Here is a 20,351-nt window from a genome sequence, read left to right on the forward strand (position 1 = left end):
CATATGTCTCTTTTCTTGCATGTCAAACGGCCTCTCCTCTGCTTTTAGGCAGTTATGCATAATAAAGATCTATGATGTTGGAGTCTGTCCAAGTATCTGATTTTGGAGGGAACCCAAGAAATACCTCAAAGTAGCATCAGATGTTTTGGCCCGAGAGGATAGGCTCTTCACAGTTGAACAACAGAACAGGTCTCTCTGGTTCTGGCTCATAGTTCTACATGCTACGTGCAGACACCTACATTATGTTTACTCAACACACACACGCGCACACAGAGATGGCTGTTGATCTAACAGATGTGTTGCACAATAATTGGCTGTCTGCTTTCTCCTCCCTGGTAGATGTGTCTTTCTGTCTCCTGCCAGGTTCGCTACGGTATATGATTATCTGAGATCTTAATTTCAGGTGTGCAAACCGATCCTTTTGGAAACCATGCTTAGAGGCAGTGCTCCGTTCACTACCTCACAACAACACTTTCTATCTTGGAACCATTTCAAAACGTTGTGTTTTGTCGGTACGTGCCGCCCAGTCTGACTGTGGCTGTTAAATGTCGGGTAGAGACAAGTGAGGAGGAGCGGTTCACATGAAGAACTGAAGCGTAGTCTTGGGTTTTGTTCATTATGGCAGCAGAAAACACAAATTTGCATTTATTATTGGACAAGTCCATGTAGTTCCACCCCATTTGACTCAGTTTTCAACCTAACTCTAAGCTGCTGTCTGGTGTCTGCTGATGCTTTCTGTTTTCCCAAACAGTACGACACAATTAAAAGGGTCACTGCACTTTTAACTCTCTGATCCAGATCCCCCTTCTCAAGGATATAGTCGCAGCACCAGACCCAAACCTTTGAACCAGCCTCTGGAGTGTCTCAGCTTACTCTGTTGGGGGCGGAGAGGGGATGGGCATTTCCTCTCAAGAGGTCCTGCTCCAGTAACACTACACCTTAAGCTCATTTGCAGCCCTAAAACCAATATACTTTTTGTTGTTTTAGTTCTAAGCTTTCAACGTCAGCCATTTGTGCTGCAACCTATAGTATTGTCACCAAGCCATTCGGCAATGTCTTGGCTTTAAAAACAAGCAGTTTTAGTTGATTTCTTTCAATTATGAATTTAATTTATATATATTTCAGATGTTAGCGATGGTGTGGTTTTCTAGGTTATTCATAACCCTGTCTTGACTCTGTCATGTGGCCATGGCTGAGAGGAGCTTAGTTGCAGTAGACCGATATCACCCGGACAATTTCTACACTTAAAACCCCTTTCCTTTTTTTAAAACCTGGGCTCCCGAGTGGTGCATCAGTCTAAGGCACTGCAGCCCAGTGTTAGGTGTCACTACAGACACCCTGGTTCGAATCCAGGCTGTATCACAACCGGCCCTGATTTGGAGTCCCATAGGTCGGCGCACAATTTTCCCAGCGTCGTCTGGGTTTGGCCGGTGTAGGCCATCATTGTAAATAAGAATTTGTTCTTAACTGACTTGCCTAGTTAAATAAAGGTTACACATCCTCTTGGTTTTGGGTGAGGCCTATGGGCTGTGATCCTCTGTGTCTCTCTGTCAAAAGGACCAAGCAGGCCTAACTGACAGACAACCAGAACGACATGGCCACCAACCATTCCCTCGTTCTCCCCTCTGTCTTCCTCGCTCTGTTTTTCTTCCTCGCTCTGTTTGTCTTCCTCACGTTCGCTAAATGGCCTTTCATGTGTTGTTTCCCTCCCTGCTCGGCATCGTGGGCCTGTCTTGCTCCAGTGTAAGACCTGAAGGTGTTCTCCAGTTCCAGCACTGCCTGTGAGAGCAGAGCAGAGTAGAGAGCAGCGTGAGGCACCCAACCCAACGCTTCACTCTCATAATGAGATTTTTCCTTGGTTTTGAAGGAGTGCCAGTAACTAGTAACACTGCTCCAACCCAACGCTGCTCCCGAGGCCTCCGGCTTGCCTCCACCGAGCCCTGCGCCCCGGCTGGCTGGCGCACGATCAGGGGGAGCTGTCGTCGGCCGCCCGCTTAAATTGTCAGCCGCCTGTGTTGGGTGGAGGCAGACAGCGTAGAGACCAGGGCCTTGTAGGACTTTCCACAACCCCACACTTACACATGTAAACACACACATGGTAGTTACACACACACACACACACACACACTCATACACTGAATGCGCTCGCAACCACATGGTCACACACATAAACACACACGCACATGTAATTACACACACACTTATGCACACACACACACACACACACGGCCCAGTCTGTCTGTGAACATAGTGCCTGGGTAAGGCTGGCGGGCCCCCATGACAACCTCATGCCCTAACTTGCCAAACTTAAGTCAGTCTATGATTTGCTTTTCACCCCTGCAGTCAGTGGTTCCTTGGCTCACTTAAACTCTCAATATAACCAATGTTAGTTCTTAAAAATATTATTATTTGTAAATATGCAAATCTGGGTTTTCCTTTATTTTCCCTTATTCAAATCCATATTTATGTGTCTCATTGACGTGGGTCCGCCATTTTGATTCAAAGGCCAAATCAAACAACCCTTGTAGACGGAGCGGGCAGCCTGTCCAGTACTGATGTAGCTAGCTGGGATGCTGTAATGCAGCACAGTCACACTGTGTTCCTGTCTTATACTGCTCTAGGAATAAATCACTTTCTGTGAAGGGGCTTTAACAACTTTAAAACACACTGGGGCCATACAATCCTCCATCTTCCAAGCCCAGAAGAGAAAACGCTCTGAAGGGTCTGGCTCCTGTTGAAAGCAAAATGCTTTAAACTTTGGTTTCCACAGAACATTAAACATCATGTCTGGAAAATTGTTTTTGGTGGTCCCAAGCGTTGGAGGAAAGTGGCTTGTTCATTTGCTTACAGCCTTTCATGATGCTCTGGTAGCGCCCAAATACGTTCTGCAGAGCTGGGAAAGTGACACTTCACTGTAGTCTTCGTAAAACCTTCATAAACACTCCATAACACCAGTCGTGAACACACAGAAAAAAAAGCCAAAAGACCTTTACACGTACAGTATCACGCAATGTTCATCTGAGCAATTCATTCTCCTCGACTATTTCTCAAACAAGCAGCTGGGCCTTCACTTTTTTGTTTTGTATAGAGTTAGACCAGAGAAGCACATTTGATTAGCATATATAGTATGGAAGACGGTTACTGAAGGTATGAAAGATACAGGAAGATGCGGTGTTCATTGAGGTCTACTTGAGACTATCAAAGTGGTGCAGCTCTTGGCCTTGTCCCTGACTGTTTGCCTTAAGCTGCACTCCTATGGTGACCCTTGACCCCACATAGGACAAAGGTCACCAGGCAGGCCTGTGATTGGCTCATTGGCCTGACACGACAGGTCAAGATGGATGGCTCTTTTTAAGGTCAGCTGATTACCATGCTTATAGCCAGTGGAAAACACGGTCATTGAAGATAAAGAATAAAGGTTGGCTGAACAAAAGATGCAATCACTGAAAAACATTTTAAGAATAGTATAAATTCTTTGATAACGTCACTTGTGTATTGAAGCCCACATTGGCCCTGAAGCTGAGAGGATGAAACAACTTTGAAGTGTGAATTTAAAAAAATCAGTAAGCATCCTGTGTGAAGTCTTCCATCTATTGAGCCAGCCAAGAATCCATCAATTAACAAAAACAAGTCCTAAACCTTTTTTAGAACCCCTTAACCTCCTAAAAGAGGACAGAGGTCACTAGTCAGTATCCCCATTCCCTAATCCTCAAACCTGGGAGCTGTGGGGTCCCTGTGAGCTCCCCAGGAAGAAAAGAGTAGTCAGTCCCACAGTAGAGAGGGGTGAGGGCCTGAGGGGTACGGGCCAGGGCCAGGTCCTCCATTGATCTAAATGGAGATGCTGAGATGGCAGGGAGGGGCTGAAGACAATGGAGTGCTCAGTGTGTCACCACCAGAGTCAGAAGTGAAGTTCAGGGGATTAAACTTCATTCTCATAGCGCTGAATAAAGCTGGTCCAGCCCTCTGTCCAGCCCTCTGCCTGCCTGGTGAGGAGGTGAGGACCTGAGCCTCACTGAAAGTGTTATTGTAGCTCCATTAAAGCCTGCTGATGGGGCCACAACAGGCCCTGGAGCTGCTGGACAAAGAGAGTGGCCTTATTGTTCCTTTGGGACAATAGAACGAGAGACATTCAGTCACCTCACTGCCAGGACCAGAGGAATTTTAAGATGGGGAATTTTAGGCAGTTCTGGTCTGAGTTTAAACATTTGAGTGTTTGTCGAATTGCCCAGTTCTCCAAACGGCACATTCTAAAAAGTAGGAGAGAAAAAATATACTTCAAATGATTATTTCTGCCTAGTTCTGTTGTTTCTCTTATATTCCTTCTGCCATTTAGCGGTCAGGTCTTTTGATGAGGGGATGAGAGAAACAACAGGAGGGAGGGAGAGTGTGAGTGAAACAAGGGAGGGAGAGTGTGAGTGAAACAAGGGAGGGAGAGTGTGAGTGAAACAAGGGAGGGAGAGTGTGAGTGAAACGAGGGAGGGAGAGTGTGAGTGAAACGAGGGAGGGAGAGTGTGAGTGAAACGAGGGAGGGAGAGTGTGAGTGAAACGAGGGAGGGAGAGTGTGAGTGAAACGAGGGAGGGAGAGTGTGAGTGAAACGAGGGAGGGAGAGTGTGAGTGAAACGAGGGAGGGAGAGTGTGAGTGAAACGAGGGAGGGAGAGTGTGAGTGAAACGAGGGAGGGAGAGTGTGAGTGAAACGAGGGAGGGAGAGTGTGAGTGAAACGAGGGAGGGAGAGTGTGAGTGAAACGAGGGAGGGAGGGAGAGTGTGTGTGGAGGGAGGGAGGGAGTGTGTGAGTGAAACGAGGGAGGGAGGGAGTGTGTGAGTGAAACGAGGGAGGGAGGGAGAGTGTGTGTGGAGGGAGGGAGGGAGTGTGTGAGTGAAACGAGGGAGGGAGGGAGTGTGTGAGTGAAACGAGGGAGGGAGGGAGTGTGTGAGTGAAACGAGGGAGGGAGGGAGTGTGTGAGTGAAACGAGGGAGGGAGGGAGGGAGAGTGTGTGTGAAACGAGGGAGGGAGGGAGGGAGAGTGTGTGTGAAACGAGGGAGGGAGGGAGAGTGTGTGTGAAACGAGGGAGGGAGGGAGAGTGTGTGTGAAACGAGGGAGGGAGGGAGAGTGTGTGTGAAACGAGGGAGGGAGGGAGAGTGTGTGTGAAACGAGGGAGGGAGGGAGAGTGTGTGTGAAACGAGGGAGGGAGGGAGAGTGTGTGTGAAACGAGGGAGGGAGGGAGAGTGTGTGTGAAACGAGGGAGGGAGGGAGTGTGTGTGTGAAACGAGGGAGGGAGGGAGTGTGTGTGTGAAACGAGGGAGGGAGGGAGTGTGTGAGTGAAACGAGGGAGGGAGAGTGTGAAACGAGGGAGGGAGTGTGTGAGTGAAACGAGGGAGGGAGAGTGTGAAACGAGGGAGGGAGTGTGTGAGTGAAACGAGGGAGGGAGGGAGAGTGTGAAACGAGGGAGGGAGGGAGAGTGTGTGAAACGAGGGAGGGAGGGAGGGAGTGTGTGAGTGAAACGAGGGAGGGAGGGAGTGTGTGTGAAACGAGGGAGGGAGGGAGTGTGTGTGAAACGAGGGAGGGAGGGAGAGTGTGAGTGAAACGAGGGAGGGAGAGTGTGTGAGTGAAACGAGGGAGGGAGGGAGTGTGTGTGTGGAGGGAGGGAGAGTGTGTGTGTGTGGAGGGAGGGAGAGTGTGTGTGAAACGAGGGAGGGAGGGAGAGTGTGTGTGGAGGGAGGGAGAGTGTGTGTGAAACGAGGGAGGGAGGGAGTGTGTGAGTGAAACGAGGGAGGGAGGGAGTGTGTGAGTGAAACGAGGGAGGGAGGGAGTGTGTGAGTGAAACGAGGGAGGGAGGGAGTGTGTGAGTGAAACGAGGGAGGGAGGGAGTGTGTGAGTGAAACGAGGGAGGGAGTGTGTGAGTGAAACGAGGGAGGGAGGGAGTGTGTGAGTGAAACGAGGGAGGGAGGGAGTGTGTGAGTGAAACGAGGGAGGGAGGGAGTGTGTGAGTGAAACGAGGGAGAGTGTGTGAAACGAGGGAGGGAGGGAGAGTGTGTGAAACGAGGGAGGGAGGGAGAGTGTGTGAAACGAGGGAGGGAGGGAGAGTGTGTGAAACGAGGGAGGGAGGGAGGGAGAGTGAGTGAAACGAGGGAGGGAGGGAGGGAGAGTGAGTGAAACGAGGGAGGGAGGGAGGGAGAGTGAGTGAAACGAGGGAGGGAGGGAGGGAGAGTGAGTGAAACGAGGGAGGGAGGGAGGGAGAGTGAGTGAAACGAGGGAGGGAGGGAGAGTGAGTGAAACGAGGGAGGGAGAGTGAAACGAGGGAGGGAGAGTGTGAGTGAAGGGAGGGAGGGAGGGAGAGTGTGAGTGAAACGAGGGAGGGTGTGAGTGAAACGAGGGAGGGAGAAACGAGAGGAGGGCGAGAGAGGGAGTGGTTTTTACTGAATGTATAAAAACATTAAGCAGAGTTGCCAAGAGCAGATCCCAGAGTAACCCCAGCATACTAATAATACTGCTGCCATCCATCACAGACAACAACCAATTAGCACATTCCTCTTTCCCCTGTTCTCATGTTCTTGGCTAATCCCTTCATTTTGTGTCATTCATCAAAAACAGAAAATGTGCTCGACTCAATACTGTGCGTGTGTGATAGAGGGTGTGTGTGTACTTTGAGAGTTTGGTTGGAGGGATGTTGCTCATTGTAACTAAAACCCAGCCGCCTTCATTGTTTGATTTCAGAGCACAAACCCTGGTGAGAGAGGCTGGAAGAATGTTGATTTTTTTTCTGGGGGTTTATGGAAGGAGACTGGGGCCAGGGCTGGGTCCTGGGCTGGAGTTACTGTACAGGCCTGGACCTTAATTGTGAAGAGTACTGTAGACCTGGAGCTCTGTGGCTGTGGTGCCAATACTGGCTGCAGTACTACTGACAATTAAGTTGTCAGCTGGCACTCCAGAGCCGCCCTCCTCCGACCTGAAGAACTCTGCCTGACCTGCAGAGATGGTCCTGACGCCACTCAGGGACAGCCATCTGACTGCAGCTCTCTCTGTCTCCGTCTCTCTCTCACACACACACACGCGCTACACAGTACAGCTTAAACTGTACTACATTCAGAGCCCTCTGCTGAGGGTCTGTAAATACAAGGCATTCAGAAATGTGTTACAGATGTGTGCTGGCAGCAGGATTTCAGCAGCGCTGAGATATTCAGGTTTGAGTGTGTTCTTGTGTTGGACAGGGATATCTTTTAAAGCAGCGTACACATGGAGAGGCTCTCCTGTTACTTACCCTGTCTGCTGCAGACTGCTCTACTGGCTGCCTCTCAAAGGCAAAGCAGGGGGTGAGCGCCTAAGCAGCAACACAACACCGCTTCATATAACTCTCTCCCCACCGCCCACTCCCCTCCTCTCTCGCGCTCTACTCTCAATCTTTCCACACAGACAGTGTCTGATTTTTATCTCCTGGGCTGGCTTCTTTTGGGCCTGACCATATTAGTCTGGGTCAGGCCTAATTTAAATAGCAGGCTGGTAAGGTTTCGGCTCAGAGGGAAAGAGAGGAACCTGGCTACATCCTGAGGAGGTTTTAATGATTCAGACAGCATCAGTCAAGCTGTGTCCCAAATGGCACCCTACTCCATATTTAGTGCACTATAGTTAGTTAGTTAGTCAGTCAGTCAGTCAGTCAGTCAGTGATGTGGTGTATACTCCTCCTGAGGGGCCACCCCACTGGGTACACTACAGAGCTGCTCTACTAGGCTGACTGGGCTAGGATCACACCAGCTGAACTCTACCTCTCTACTGGATTAAACCCAAATCTCTCCTACACGTTCTCACTCATAAATCCCCCTCTTTAACACAGAGAGGAGAGGGGAGAAATGCACTGAGAGAGCGATACAGAGAGAGGGGGAGCGATCTACACAGAGAGAGGGGGAGCGATCTACACAGAGAGAGGGGGAGAGATCGACACAGAGAGCTAGTAGCTCCACATAGAGTAGATCAAGCAGCTCAGGTGTTTTTGATTTGATTGCTGTGTTTATCATGTAGTTAGTATGTCTCTGGGTTTATATCTGTGTAGGCTTATGGTATGAGAGTGTTTTCAGTAGTATATATGTCAATGCCAGAGAGAGCTTTTTCTGATGTGTGTGCGAACGAGAACTCTCAGATCAGGGGTGTGTGTGCCGAACGAGAACTCTCAGATCAGGGGTGTGTGTGTGTGTAATGGTTATTGGGCCAGATGACTGTAATGCCACAGAGACACCTGAGTTGGCATTTTCCATGGTGAAGCCCTGTGCTAACATATCACGCAGTCCCATTGGTATGCACTCACAGACACAGCTGCCAGGAGAGGAGAGGGGCTCGGGTCGGGTGGACTGAATCCCACCAGCGTATCGCTACCCCCAATGACGATAGACCCCGTCACGGAAATAACCTCACAGACAACCCACAATTCCCCACAGGAAGAGTGTGATTGTGACCAGTGATTGAGGCCGTTCTTTGACCAACTCCAGTACTGTGTGGCAGTCAGTCGTACGCTCACTCTGTTTAGATTCTTCAATCACAGTACTGTCTTCTCTAACTTTCTGGTTCTGCTCAGCTTCATCTCACTGTTGTCAAACAAGCTCTAAATTATATAGAGCTGAATACTGTCATTTGGATTTAGCCATGCCAGTATGTATTGGCGGCTCTAATGTAGATCTCCAGTGTCTATCTAGAATACTTTGTTTATATGGTGATTATACTCTTCCTCCCTACTTCCTCTCCACTCTTCCTCTCTACAAACATGGAAATAAACTCTGTAGCTAAATCTGGTGGAATATATATTTGTTGTGCATGGTCCGTGACAAATACACTAAAATAAATGTCTCTGTTTCTCTTTCTCCAGGATTTGTTGGACAAGGCGTGTGCAGAGGGGATCAGTGATGAACATTACCGTTTAGAAGGTAGGACCCCCCCCCCACTAAGCTCCTCAAATGTGCTGATGAGATGGATGTATGGAACCCCTCCCCCAGTCCCTCTCTCCCCCTTTACCTACCTTCTCCTTTCCTCCCCCTTTCTCTCACCTGGCCCTCCCCTCCCCCTCTGTGCTTTGCAATCCACCTCCATCTATTCTGTTTTGCCCCTGTGTGGTGTGATCCTGGATTAAGGAATCAGGGTGGAAGGCCTCCCCCTTCATCTGAACTGAGCTGGAAAAGAGCACCAGAGCTCTGTTGTGCTACCTAACTGGCAGCAGGGGAGACTGGGATAGGACCAGCCCAGATATGTGGGTCAGGGTGTCTCGGCTGGCTAGTTTTGTTGTTGAGTTGAACTAGGCTGGTTTATTTTAAGGGGTGGGCCAGGTATGCTTTGGTCCTCATAACGTTGCAATATCGAATCCCCGAGCTGACAAGGTAAAAATTGGTCGTTCTGCCCCTGAACAAGGCAGCTAACCCACTGTTCATAGGCCGCCATTGAAAATAAGAATTTGTTCTTAACTGACTTGCCTAGTTAGGTAAAATAAAAATCTCCACATACAAGTAACTTAAGCCCTGGTGAAAAGCACTATATATACAACCTATTATAGAACATGTACAGTGGGGCAAAAAAGTATTTAGTCAGCCACCAGTTGTGCAAGTTCTCCCACTTAAAAAGATGAGAGAGGCCTGTAATTTTCATCATAGGTACACGTCAACTATGACAGACAAAATGAGAAAAAAAATTCCAGAAAATCACATTGTAGGACTTTTAATGAATTTATTTGCAAATTATGGTGGAAAATAAGTATTTGGTCACCTACAAACAAGCAAGATTTCTGGCTCTCACAGACCTGTAACTTCTTTAAGAGGCTCCTCTGTCCTCCACTCGTTACCTGTATTAATGGCACCTGTTTGAACTCGTTATCAGTATAAAAGACACCTGTCCACAACCTCAAACAGTCACATTCCAAACTCCACTATGGCCAAGACCAAAGAGCTGTCAAAGGACACCAGAAACAAAATTGTTGACCTGCACCAGGCTGGGAAGACTGAATCTGCAATAGGTAAGCAGCTTGGTTTGAAGAAATCAACTGTGGGAGCAATTATTAGGAAATGGAAGACATACAAGACCACTGATAATCTCCCTCGATCTGGGGCTCCATGCAAGATCTCACCCCGTGGGGTCAAAATGATCACAAGAACGGTGAGCAAAAATCCCAGAACCACACGGGGGGACCTAGTGAATGACCTGCAGAGAGCTGGGACAAAAGTAACAAAGCCTACCATCAGTAACACACTACGCCGCCAGGGACTCAAATTCTGCAGCCAGTACATGTCCAGGCCCGTCTGAAGTTTGCTAGAGAGCATTCGATTGATCCAGAAGAGGATTGGGAGAATGTCATATGGTCAGATGAAACCAAAATATAACTTTTTGGTAAAAACTCACCTCGTCGTGTTTGGAGGACAAAGAATGCTGAGTTGCATCCAAAGAACACCATACCTACTGTGAAGCATGGGGGTGGAAACATCATGCTTTGGGGCTGTTTTTCTGCAAAGGGACCAGGACGACTGATCCGTGTAAAGGAAAGAATGAATGGGGCCATGTATCGTGAGATTTTGAGTGAAAACCTCCTTCCATCAGCAAGGGCATTGAAGATGAAACGTGGCTGGGTCTTTCAGCATGACAATGATCCCAAACACACCGCCCGGGCAACGAAGGAGTGGCTTCGTAAGAAGCATTTCAAGGTCCTGGAGTGGCCTAGCCAGTCTCCAGATCTCAACCCCATAGAAAATCTTTGGAGGGAGTTGAAAGTCCGTGTTGCCCAGCGACAGCCCCAAAACATCACTGCTCTAGAGGAGATCTGCATGGAGGAATGGGCCAAAATACCAGCAACAGTGTGTGAAAACCTTGTGAAGACTTACAGAAAACGTTTGACCTGTGTCATTGCCAACAAAGGGTATATAACAAAGTATTGAGAAACTTTTGTTATTGACCAAATACTTATTTTCCACCATAATTTGCAAATAAATTCATTAAAAATCCTACAATGTGATTTTAAGGATTTTTTTTTCTCATTTTGTCTGTCATAGTTGAAGTGTACCTATGATGAAAATTACAGGCCTCTCATCTTTTTAAGTGGGAGAACTTGCACAATTGGTGGCTGACTAAATACTTTTTTGCCCCACTGTAATTATGGTAACGTTAAATGACCATTCACACCACACCGTGTTCATGTCAAAATCCCTCCCTGTGTCTGCTTAGGAGCCATCTTGCTTCCTTTCTCTTCCCCTCATTCTCAGAAGAGTAGACACACCATGGTTCTCTTACAGACTCTGTAAGTACTATTTGTGGTACGTTTCAGGCAGAACTTATGAGAGACAACTTATTATCAAAGTAGTTCTTGATTACCGTTTGGTGCAATTCTTCTTTAGACCTGGGGGTCACTAACAGATTTCTTAAATCACATTTAAACTTGAATGAAAGCCGTATTGGAGCATTCCGGCTTTTTGATTCTTTATAACCCAGGAATGAAAGTGGTTTGTTGAAGGGGAAAGGGACAGACATAGAGAGCCAGAGAGAGGTTACAGATGATCATTAGACCAAAGCACATATAAAAGCTTGTCTTTCCTCAGGGCTTCAGTAAGCATTTTCAAAGTTTGTGAGGATTAAAAAATAACTTGCTGGCAAAATTGCAAAGAGGGATGAAGCAAAAGGGATCCAAGATGGTAGTGTGTTTTGACTCTTTGGATCTTGCAGTTACATCCTCCGTGACTTTTCAAATGTAGTTTTCATAAGGCCATTAACCTCTATGGGCTAGGTGGGACGCTTGCGTCCCACCTACGTAACAGCCACTTGCAGCCTGTGGCGCGATTTTCAAAACCTTAAAAATCCTATTACTTCAATTTCTCAAACATATGACTATTTTACAGCTATTTAAAGACAAGACTCTCGTTAATCTAACCACACTGTCCGATTTCAAAAAGGCTTTACAACGAAAGCAAAACATTAGATTATGTCAGCAGAGTACCAAGCCAGAAATAATCAGACACCCATTTTTCAAGCCAGCATATAATGTCACCAAAACCCAGAAGACAGCTAAATGCAGCACTCACCTTTGATGATACAATACATGCATGTTTTGTTCAATCAAGTTCATATTTATATCAAAAACCAGCTTTTTACATTAGCATGTGACGTTCAGAACTAGCATACCCCCCGCAAACTTCTGGGGAATTCGCTAACATTTTACTAAATTACTCACGATAAACGTTCACAAAAAGCATAACAATTATTTTAAGAATTATAGATACAGACCTCCTCTATGCACTCGATATGTCCGATTTTAAAATAGCTTTTTGGTGAAAGCACATTTTGCAATATTCTAAGTACATAGCCCAGACATCACGGGCTCGCTATTTAGACACCCGGCAAGTTTAGCACTCACCATAATCATATTTACTATTATAAAAGTTTGATTACCTTTTGTTGTCTTCGTCAGAATGCACACCCAGGACTGCTACTTCAATAACAAATGTTGGTTTGGTCCAAAATAATCCATCGTTATATCCGAATAGCGGCGTTTTGTTCGTGCGTTCCAGACACTATCCAAAATGGTAAAGAAGTGTCGCGCGCATGGCGCAATTCGTGACAATAAAATTCTAAATATTCCATTACCGTACTTCGAAGCAGGTCAACCGCTGTTTAAAATAAATTTTTACGCCATTTTTCTCGTAGAAAAGCGATAATATTCCGACAGGGAATCTCCTTTTCGGCAAACAGAGGAAAAAATCACAAAGGCGGGGGCGGTCGGGTCACGCGCATAAGCCCAGAGTCCCTTGATCGGCCACTTGAGAAAGGCGATAATGTGTTTCAGCCTGGGGCTGGAATGACGACATTCTGTTTTTTCCCGGGCTCTGAGCGCCTATGGACGACGTGGGAAGTGTCACGTTAGAGCAGAGATCCTTAGTAAAAGATAGAGATGGAAAAGAAGTTCAAGAAATGGTCAGACAGGCCACTTCCTGTAAAGGAATCTCTCAGGTTTTGACCTGCCATTTGAGTTCTGTTATACTCAGACACCATTCAAACAGTTTTAGAAACTTTAGGGTGTTTTCTATCCATATGTAATAAGTATATGCATATTCTAGTTACTGGGTAGGAGTGGTAACCAGATTAAATCGGGCATGTTTTTTATCCAGCCGTGTCAATACTGCCCCCTAGCCCTAACAGGTTAAGTGAGGCTTAGAAGTCCCAATCATCTGTAAAAAAACCTGTATCTCCGTGTCTGGTCACACTTGCTTGACTCTCAGACCAACCACACGGAGGTGAAAGCTGAGAGTGTGTGACAGCGGTCGTGTGGGACAGCGGTCGTGTGTGTGTGTGATGGCAGGGCTGTTGGATCAGGCGTGTTGGCATAGTGAGAGTGCCAGTCCCTCCTCCCCCTCCCTTCAGATCACCAGCATTTAGTTCCACTCATAAAGAGTTCCACTCATATTTCAGTGATGAGGGGGCAGAGTCTGAGAGGGAGATAGCAGATTATGTCTACATAGGGAATAGGGTGCCCTCTGGGACGTATTCCTCTGGGCCTTTTCATTAGCCTGGAGGTAAGCCTCACCATCTCCACATTGGGCTTGTTACCCAACAGATTTTCCCCCTCGCATGGCACAATGGTACCTTTTGAGCATCTGTGATGATCAAAAGACAGGGTTATTTTTTCCTCCAAAAAGTTTTTGCTCCCCAGGACGCTGCCTTTCATTGTGCCTGCAGCCGAGGGGACGGGAGACGGACAGTCATGTTCCTCTCTCTTTGATCTGCTTGGATACGGAGGAAATAGAACGAGGCTGTTGTGTCTGTCTGTCTGCTCCTTTGGCGACCACAACAAACGCTGTTTCAGATTTGACTTGGCTTAATTAATTAGTGATTCTGTTTTACAGCCGGCTGGTCTGATCCTCGGCCAAAAGGTTTGAGAATGGAACTTCAAAGTGCAACAGGGGGGAGGGGGTTGGGGGGGAGCTGAGCTGTGTGCGTGTGCATGTGCATGCATGTGCAGTAACCCAGCCATCTCCTGATTGGTTGGGCAGGAGCACAAGCAAAACCAAATGGCCACCAACTGCGTCCCAATGAAATGGCACCCTATTCCGTAAATAGTGCACTACTTGGACCCATGGAGTGACTCTGTGTATTCATGGCCTCAGCCCATGGCCTATCAGTCTCTTTTTTTCATTTGTAGTACCCAGTCTGAAACATCTCAGAGGTTTTAATTGGATTATGATGAGAGGATATGAAAGGACTGTGACATGTTACAGTAGGAGATGTTGGTGGGCTGACATGCACTATAAGGGTTTCATACTGTAGTTGGGGCCTACTGTTGATGATGTGCGTAGCGGTGGAATAGGATGTGTGTGTGACAGACAAGGTGAGGCCTCCCTATGGACGCTGTCTGTCTGGGCTATATGTCTGGAAGCTATAATACTCAGTGAAACATCCAGCATTATGAGCTCAGCTACAGTGGGCACAGAGACCGAGGCAGGGCTCCCATGGGGTTCTTTGATGTTCAGATCAGATGATGTTCCCACTTTAGAATGTAATATCTTAAGCCACATTATACAGTAGCATCATGTCCTGTTCTTGGCATGTAGGGTGTGTTATGTCTGTTCAGTTCCATGTTCTATTCATCCACCTCCTCACCCATTCCTGGGGCTATGTTAGCACTTTCCCATGGCAATGATTTGCATCCAAGCCCCGAAGTATTTTGTGTCTGTGTGTTATGCTTATTTATACACTGGATTCTTCACGTAGCTTACTGTAATATATTTACTGCTGTACATATCATTCTTAGTTGATCTTGTGTACATTCTCCCGGTGTACGTACATATAGTTTGTATTTGATTACTGCTACAGTGCTATTTGGGTTGTTAATCAGATTTGTCCCGCCGTTGTTGATTTTTATTTTTTTGTATTTTCTTTCCTTACATTTTATTTGACATTAGTGCACAGCACTAATGTTAGGAGCTAGTAATATTAGCATTTTGCTGCACCTGCTACAAGATCTGCTAAACTGTGTACGTGACCAGTAAACTTGTATTTGATCATTTGGTTGCGTGTGTGTTCTTACAGTGGCTCTGCCCCCGGAGAAGACGGTGGACAGTTGCTGTGTGGAGGAGAAGATGCAGGGGAGAGGGAGCCAGGCGCCCACAGGGACACAGAAACAGCTCCAGTTTGAAGTGAGTGTGAAGTACCAACGTGGACCATTTATTAGTGCTTCTGGGAAAAACTAGAGCGACAATATAATACTCTTTTATGGATGGAAGGAGGCACACTTGCATGCACACACAGTCGTGAATGTATTGATACTTATATTGCAATGCGATTCGTTTCAGGAGCTTGAGTGTGCCGTCTCTGTAGAGGAAGACAACAGACAGGAGTGGACGTTCACGCTGTATGATTTTGACAACAATGGCAAGGTCACCAGAGAGGTAATGGTTCAAACACATTTTATATTTAAACATACTCTAACGCATAACAGGGCACTTTCCTTTTTTTTACCCGCTCATGATCTTTTCCTCTTTCAAACTAATACACACATGCACATACATAGACTAAGTTAGACACAACCAGATGAAGTTACATTCATCCACTTCAATAATACAGCCACTAGGAACCAAAGAGACTTTTTCCTTCCCAGCGATAGATACCCAGTGGCTGGCTGCTGCATTGTAAAGATCTGAGCAGTGCCGTCAGAGAGGCCTGTATTTTTGGAGAGCTGAGTTGAAACGGTGTGAAGAGACTGAAGCCGTCCTCTGTGTGGTGGGATGGTTGGATCTCCAGTTTCTTTGGCATCGCCCATGGCCCCGCGGCACATGAGACGGCAGGCGGCAGCTCACACAAAAAGAAGAAGGAAATGGCTTTCTTCTCCAGCTCCGTTTCTTATTTCTTGAGACGTATGAAAAAATGGAAACTAAAAATGACATAGGAGGCTTTTTTTTAATGTCTTAGCGTTTGAAACGGTATCTGGAGCCAGTCCCCATAGAGCTCATAATAGGCCTTTATGTTGCATTCAGAGAGGGGCAAGGCAATAGGAATGCAGGCATTTGGATGTTTTAGAGGAGCGAGAGCAGAAGCTAGGCTAACAGGCCCAAAGAGGTTCTAATTTCTGAGTGGTTTTGTAAGCCCCTTTTCTTGGCAGTGGCAGTCCAGGGAACATTAGTAGAAATGCAGTAATTACCTTCAGAGGGAAATGCTAACAAGACTTGAAATATGTATAATTAAACATACTATGTTTTTGATCCATCTGTGGATGTTCATGTTGCTCTCTTCCTAAACAGGCTTTTAAAGACTTAAGCGAGTGCAGATTTCAGATGTCTGCTCTATGCTCACTGACTTTGTGTGGATGTTATTCAGCCTTTCTGTCTCTCCTACAGGATTTTCCCTCTTATTTTCTCTCTTTCTTATTCTGTCTGACTCTTAGCCCTGAGGCAAAGGTCTGTGCTATGGCCCTCAGCTACTCAACTCTTTCAAAGAGCGAGAAAGAGAGAGCTACGGAGAGGGAGATACTACTTTTAAAAGCTCTTAATTGAACCACTGCCAAAGTTACACTAACCACCATAAAAAGCCTACAGAGAGAAAGGGTAATGAAGGCTCTATCTATTAAGAGCAGAGCTGCTATAGTGGGTTGTGCATCAGTTCATCTTTTAGCACTTCTCCTCCCACCTCCCAGACATATCTTGTCATGCATTTATCCCATCTTTGTACTCCCTCTTTGTACTCCCTGCCTGATCACTTTACAGGGAGAACACTGAAATAAAACAACTGACAACTCTGCATGTTCTTCTCGTCATCTCTCCTGTTTGCCTGTAACATGCTAGACAGACTACAGTAACTGAGTTGTCGGCTGTGCACTAACTCAGACCATCTCTCGCTCTCCCCCCCCCCAGGACATCACCAGCCTGCTCCACACCATCTATGAGGTGGTGGACACGTCGGTCAACCATTCCCCCAGCAGCAGCAAGACACTGCGGGTCAAGCTCTCCGTGGCCCCCGACTCCAGCCAGCGCTGGCAGAGCTGCACACAGGGCACCGCAGGTAACCACCAGGCTGGGGGAGGATCACAGGGCTGGGGAGGGAGGGAGGATGGGGCAGACAGGGGACCAGAAGGGGGAGGAGAGCGAGCGGTGTTCTTTGGGCTCCCCTACTTGACTGTTCTGCTGTCAGCACATCCAGAGTCTTGTTTGTTGTCATGCAGAAAGGCACCTGCTTCAGGCATGTCAGACTCCTCTCTCTCCCTCTCTCTCTCACTCTCTGCCTGTCTCTCCATCTCTCCGGCACAATGGGGTTCATTTTTAATGATGGGAGTAGTGACAGAGCTGAGAACCCCCCAGTGCCTTCAAATACTGTGAAAGAAACCTTAAGAGATGCACCAACCCCTTTTGATAACCACAACCATTTTATTTTTCTCCAAAGTGTTTCTTCTTCTCCCTCACCCCCCCACTTCTCAGAGCTGTCGGTAAAATATAGCTACATTCAATGTAACTTTTCTAACTGACGACTTGGTAAACAAGTATTGAGAATAAATAAAAAATTGCTACAAAATATGATGCCCTGTTTGTTTACTTCCTGTTGTTGGGGCTATTTATAATGTCAAGCGATTCAAAAGAAGCAGGCTTTGAAAACAAACCATTAGCTGGCTGTCTTCATGCTAATTTCAAACCACAACATATCTCACTTCATTAATAAACTCTGGATTATATATACAGTACTAGAGGTCGACCGACTCATCGGAATGGCCAATTAATTAGGGCCGATTTCAAGATTTCATAACAATCGTAAATTGGTATGGACACCGATTTGGCCGATTATTATTTGAAAAAAAAAAAAAAAAAAGGTTTACACCTTTATTTAACTAGGCAAGTCAGTTGAGAACACATTCTTATTTTCAATGACTGCCTAGGAAAGGTGGGTTAACTGCCTTGTTCAGGGGCAGAACGACAGATTTTTACCTTGTCAGCTCGGGGATTCAATCTTGCAACCTTGCGGTTAACTAGTCCAACGCTCTAACCACCTGCTTTACATTGCACTCCACGAGGAACCTGCCTATTACGCGAATGCAGTAAGAAGCCAAGGTAAGTTGCTAGCTAGCATTAAACTTATCTTATAAAAAAAACAATCAATCAATCATAATCACTAGTTAACTACACATGGTTGATGATATTACTAGTTTATCTAGCCTGTCCTGCGTTGCATATAATTGATGCGGTGCACATTCGCGAAAAAGGACTGTCATTGCTCCAACGTGTACCTAACCATAAACATCAATGTCTTTCTTAAAATCAATACACAAGTATATATTTTTAAACCTGCATATTTAGTTAATATTGCCTGCTAACATGAAATACTTTTAACTAGGGAAAATGTGTCACCTCTTGCAACAGAGTCAGGGTATATGCAGCAGTTTGGGCCGCCTGGCTCGTTGCGAACTGTCTGAAGACTATTTCTTCCTAACAAAGACGGCCAACTTCGCCAAACGGGGGATGATTTAACAAAAGTGCATTTGCGAAAAAAGCACTATCGTTGCACGACTGTACCGAACCATAAACATCAATGCCTTTCTTAATATCAATACACAGAAGTATATATTTTTAAACCTGCATATTTAGCTAAAAGAAATCCAAGTTAGCAGGTACTATTAACCAGGTGAAATTGTGGCATCTCTTGCGTTCATTGCACGCAGAGTCAGGGTATATGCAACAGTTTGGGCCGCCTGGCTCGTTGTGAACTAATTTGCCAGAATTTTACGTAATTATGACATAACATTGAAAGTTGTGCAATGTAACAGGAATATTTAGACTTAGGGATGCCACCCGTTAGATAAAATACGGAACGGTTCCGTATTTCAGTGAAAGAATAAACGTTTTGTTTTCGAGATGATAGTTTCCGGATTCGACCATATTAATGACCAGCACTCGTATTTCTTTGTTTTATTATATTATAATTAAGTCTATTATTTGTGTCCCGTGTGGCTCAGTTGGTAGAGCATGGTGTTTGCACGCCACGGTTGTGGGTTCGATTCCCACGGGGGACCAGTACGGGAAAAAATTTATGAAATGTATGCATTCACTACTGTAAGTCGCTCTGGATAAGAGCGTCTGCTAAATGACTAAAATGTAAAAAAAAATAAAAAATGTAAAAAATATTATTTGATAGAGCAGTCTGACTGAACGGTGGTAGGCACCAGCAGGCTCGTAAGCATTCATTCAAACAGCACTTTCGTGCGTTTTGCCAGCAGCTCTTCGCAATGCTTCAAGCATTGCGCTGTTTATGACTTCAAGCCTATCAACTCCCGAGATTAGGCTGGTTTAACTGATGTGAAATGGCTAGCTAGTTAGCGGGGTGCGCGCTAATAGCGTTTCAAACGTCACTCGCTCTGAGACTTGGAGTAGTTGTTCCCCTTGCTCTGCATGGGTAACGCTGCTTCGAGGGTGGCTGTTGTCGATGTGTTCCTGGTTCGAGCCCAGGTAGGAGCGAGGAGAGGGACGGAAGCTATACTGTTACACTGGCAATACTAAAGAACATCCAATAGTCAAAAGGTATATGAAATACAAATCATATACAAATCATATATTTAGATTTGTGTAACACTTTTTTTGGTTACTACATGATTCCATATGTGTTATTTCATAGTTTTAATGTCTTCACTATTATTCTACAATGTAGAAAATGGTACAAATAAAGAAAAACCCTGGAATGAATAGCTGTTTCCAAACTTTTGACTGGTATTTCTTTCTCTTATATGAGGCCTGGAGTAAATAAATGAAGCATTGTTGTTTTTTTCTCTTTTATAGATCTTCAAAGTAAAAGGCAGTGAACAAAGGTTTCTTTCTTCTGAGAGAAATGTGTGTGTGTGGCTGCTCTTTTTGATAATGTCCTGCTCTCTCACAGACATGCCCCACCCCAGAACCAAGACTGACAAGTGCATTGAAGACCTTAAAAGTGCAGAGAAGAAGTCTCGAGCCCTCCTCAGGTAACATATGTTCTACAGCCTGCATCAAGGTTTTACAAGACAATAATGTACATATTTGACACTAATAACAATCTTTATTTTGACACCGGCAGAATGTATGTTTTAGAATGCGTCTTAGAGAGCTAAAAAACTGCTTCAAGCTGTTGTAAAGTCGCATCTCTCTCCCCTCCAGGCGCCATCACAGTGACCACCACACTATCCAGCACCAGGTTCTGACCCAGCAGGGTCAGGGTCAGAGTCGGGGCTGCCAGCGCCACTGTGTGGATGAGAACCTGGAGCGCAGGAACCACTACCTAGATCTGGCCGGCATCGAGAATTACACATCCCGCTTTGGAGCAGGTGAGCTGGTCCGGGGCGTAGAAAGCCAGAGGGATGGGGAGGCTAGGGCTTGGGGTGGAGACTAGAGGCACTGA

At 46.1% G+C, this 20,351-nt stretch overlaps 1 protein-coding gene across 2 annotated transcripts in view; it reads left to right on the forward strand.

Annotated features, from left to right (window-relative positions):
• LOC106587577 (protein naked cuticle homolog 1) overlaps nucleotides 1-20,351 on the forward strand; it is a 39,489-nt gene that overhangs the window by 13,694 nt on the left and 5,444 nt on the right. The window contains exons 4-10 of one of the 2 annotated variants that reach the window (XM_045708140.1): nucleotides 7,211-7,312; nucleotides 8,854-8,911; nucleotides 15,039-15,145; nucleotides 15,302-15,397; nucleotides 16,856-17,003; nucleotides 19,857-19,938; nucleotides 20,111-20,277. In XM_045708140.1, coding sequence (XP_045564096.1) covers nucleotides 7,211-7,312; nucleotides 8,854-8,911; nucleotides 15,039-15,145; nucleotides 15,302-15,397; nucleotides 16,856-17,003; nucleotides 19,857-19,938; nucleotides 20,111-20,277 — 760 coding nt within the window. The remainder of the gene's footprint in view (nucleotides 1-7,210; nucleotides 7,313-8,853; nucleotides 8,912-15,038; nucleotides 15,146-15,301; nucleotides 15,398-16,855; nucleotides 17,004-19,856; nucleotides 19,939-20,110; nucleotides 20,278-20,351) is intronic. The other variant, XM_014176100.2, reaches the window with a different exon arrangement.

This window comes from Salmo salar, chromosome ssa26, assembly GCF_905237065.1.
Source record: "Salmo salar chromosome ssa26, Ssal_v3.1, whole genome shotgun sequence".
NCBI classification, from domain to species: Eukaryota; Metazoa; Chordata; class Actinopteri; order Salmoniformes; family Salmonidae; genus Salmo; species Salmo salar.